We start from the raw sequence: 2,754 nt of genomic DNA, 5'->3' as shown, positions 1-2,754 counted from the left end.
ATTGTGCTTCATTTGCGGGTCTCAATATACTGTAGACATACCATTTGGTGTACATTAAGTTCCAAACCTATTATAGCAAAAGTTTAGTAGAGAGTATTTGGAAACACTGCTCTGAGACATACGGTCTGGAGCTTTGGAAGTTCAAATAACTGGTTTCAAACCTTAAATAATTAAAGCACTGGGATAGCTCAGGAACATTGAAGAATCATTAGAAAATCATTCTTTGTACATATTTAGTAAATCTTATTCCAAGTAATTCTCGTTTAGTTTTTTTTGACCAATCAATGATTGGCGAAGGAAACGTAATTAAGGAAAATTATATATATATATATATATATATATATATATATATATATATATATATATATATATATATATATATATCTTTCTCCATGACTGGAGAACCCACAGTACATATTACACAGTTATTAGTTTTATTAGATGATCGTTACCAATACACGTTGAAATGAAATTATTATTTATAGAGTACAATTTACAACAATTCTTAAACATAACTGCCCTAAGTGAATATATATGGTAAACACAACATGCACAAAAAATCCAAGATATATGACAGGTCATATAATTTCACAGATAAAACCTTTTTCAAGATTACAGCAGCTGTCGAACCATTTTCCATTATTCTGAATGGTAATACAATTAACCCGCCAAGCGTTGCAGTCGGGATCGTTGTTATCGGGTTGTAAATATCCCCAGTTCTTATAGCTGTCTCTCCTCAATTCACTTCCGTCATTCCAATAATAAAGATCCCCATGATCATGGTACCCTGTCCAGAGATGTGAGTCAACTACAACTATATATGCTTTCATGTAAGATGGGAATACAAAGTATGTTTGTAATTTCCCAGAAATCGGTTTTGTGCATTTATTTTGTTAGGCGCCTAAGAGTAATACTAGTATACATGTTTTTTTAAAGATAGGGCGCTCTACAAGTGTTTTATTTATTAGAACATGATTAGAGTTTCTCAGGTAAAATGCAGTTTCTATATTTCTGCTATACTACGATTATTTATGAAATTATCAATCATAAATATATTTCTCACATATTTACCATTAATTAAAGCTTCAGTAATTAAGTCATTCTTCTCTCTGGTATCAAGCTTTATCAGTCGAGCACCGTCTTGCTTGCAGTATTCGCTAGCATCCCGCCACCGTAGCAGAGGAGTTGTCAGAATTCTGAAACAAGTCTTCGTCATCTCATCAAAGGTGTATTGTTTGTGCCTACAACCTTGAAAAGAGATAAATATATATACACGTATTATTTTTTAGCAGTTAAATGAAAAAAAAATAAGGCAATATAGGATAACGAACAGTTAGCGATCTAAAAAAAAAACAGTTACCAAAAACAATTTTTAACAGGACATAAAAAACAAAAGATAGATTCTTATGATAAGATAAGGTGCTTTGGAGGAATAAACTTCTCTTCTTAATAAATGTGTTTTTTAAATTGTCAATTCAATAATTAAAAAAAATATTTGCTTCCTGTAAATTTTTGTCTTGTAATATAAGCAGTTAAGCAAAACATCATTGGACAGAGGGGCCAGTTAAAGGTAAAGATTTAGACACCATTTATCCACATAAAAATATTACATATAACACCAAAGATTTATTTTGTTTCTGTTCTAAAAATAAAAGGGATTTATAATCCACATCTTACGTACATGTAAATAAATTAAAGTTAAGGAAGATTTTTATGCTCACAGAAAACAAGTAAAGAAAGTAAATATCTTTTAGATACCTAGTTTGACACAGACAGGTGATGAATTCAGCTCCACACACATTTCTTCTCTTGAACATTTATTATAAGAGCATGATCCCATTAATTCCTAAAATAAAAGTATATGCAAAATAAAGGTACATGTAAATATCGGTAAATGTTGGATATCAGGTAATGAGACAGGTAAATGTGAAAAAAAGTTGAATAAACAACTTTGAGCAAAAGAACCACGAAGGCTGGCTTTTTATTATTACGTCATCTTTTAAAATTAAATTATAAGAACAATGTTTTTGTGCAATAATACCAATAGCAAAGACCTAATAGAGTGGGGAAAAAAGATAAACGGACAGACAGGACAAAACAATATACCCCCGGGATCTTTAGATTCTTGAGCATTAAATTAACATCGAGTACAGAATGAATAGATTTATCCTGGTCACCACAGTTATTCAAAAAAGTTGAAATCAAACACAAATGGGAGCAATGCATTTCGCAATACATTAATTTTTCCTGTATTTTAAATACAAATTGTTAAACCCGTACTTTCTAAAGAAAATTCGGGTATATTGTTGTTGCTCATGTCCGTCCATCCGTCCGTCTGTCTGTCCGTCTGTCACACTTTTCTTCCCTGAACATGCTGTCATGTAGATGTACAGTAAGGTTTCGGAATTTTCATTTTGCCCCGAGGGGTCAAATGAGGCTTGAAAAAGGACGTCTTTTTATGCAAAAAGCCCCTTGTTCCCTGATCTCCTCCTACATTTTACACAGTGGCCGCATAATTTTTTGCGAAATTAATTTTCTTTTTTTTAAAAATCATATAAAATATCAATGTCAAGGGGTAATAAATGTCATAACATGTTGCGAAACATCTTGTTTTATTGGGTAATGTACACGTCAAATGTGAAAGTCATATCTCTTCTCAATCAAAAGTTATAAGGAAATACAAAATTTTTGAAAAGTAAGTTAAACTTCAAGGTCACGGAGTCAAAATTCATGATACATTTGGGAAGGTCTTAT

At 31.6% G+C, this 2,754-nt stretch overlaps 1 protein-coding gene across 1 annotated transcript; it reads right to left on the bottom strand.

Moving 5' to 3' along the window:
• Window positions 1-566: 566 nt before the first annotated feature.
• LOC134261738 (asialoglycoprotein receptor 2-like) lies at window positions 567-1,845 on the bottom strand. The gene is made up of 3 exons (XM_062744144.1): window positions 1,759-1,845; window positions 1,072-1,248; window positions 567-814 (listed from the first exon to the last, which is right to left on the bottom strand). The coding sequence occupies exons 1-3, from the start codon at window positions 1,838-1,840 to the stop codon at window positions 579-581; spliced, it is 495 nt and encodes a 164-aa protein (XP_062600128.1). The 5' UTR covers window positions 1,841-1,845; the 3' UTR covers window positions 567-578.
• Between the last annotated feature and the right edge of the window lie 909 nt (window positions 1,846-2,754).

Source organism: Saccostrea cucullata, unplaced genomic scaffold, assembly GCF_032062105.1.
Source record: "Saccostrea cucullata isolate Sc308-1 unplaced genomic scaffold, CSIRO_AGI_Scuc_v1 ctg12009, whole genome shotgun sequence".
NCBI classification, from domain to species: domain Eukaryota; kingdom Metazoa; phylum Mollusca; class Bivalvia; order Ostreida; family Ostreidae; genus Saccostrea; species Saccostrea cuccullata.
The sequence above is the reverse complement of the archived record's forward strand: the minus strand, read 5'-3'. Positions and strand labels throughout refer to the sequence as shown.

What these genes read in the sequence shown, in the direction of transcription:
- LOC134261738 (XM_062744144.1), bottom strand. Translation starts at nt 1,840, where the DNA reads ATGGGATCATGCTCTTATAATAAATGTTCAAGAGAAGAAATGTGTGTG. An exon ending in ACCTGTCTGTGTCAAACTAG is followed by an intron (nt 1,249 to 1,758) that starts GTATCTAAAAGA and finishes TCTCTTTTCAAG; the next exon opens with GTTGTAGGCACAAACAATAC. An exon ending in TACTGAAGCTTTAATTAATG is followed by an intron (nt 815 to 1,071) that starts GTAAATATGTGA and finishes AAGCATATATAG; the next exon opens with TTGTAGTTGACTCACATCTC.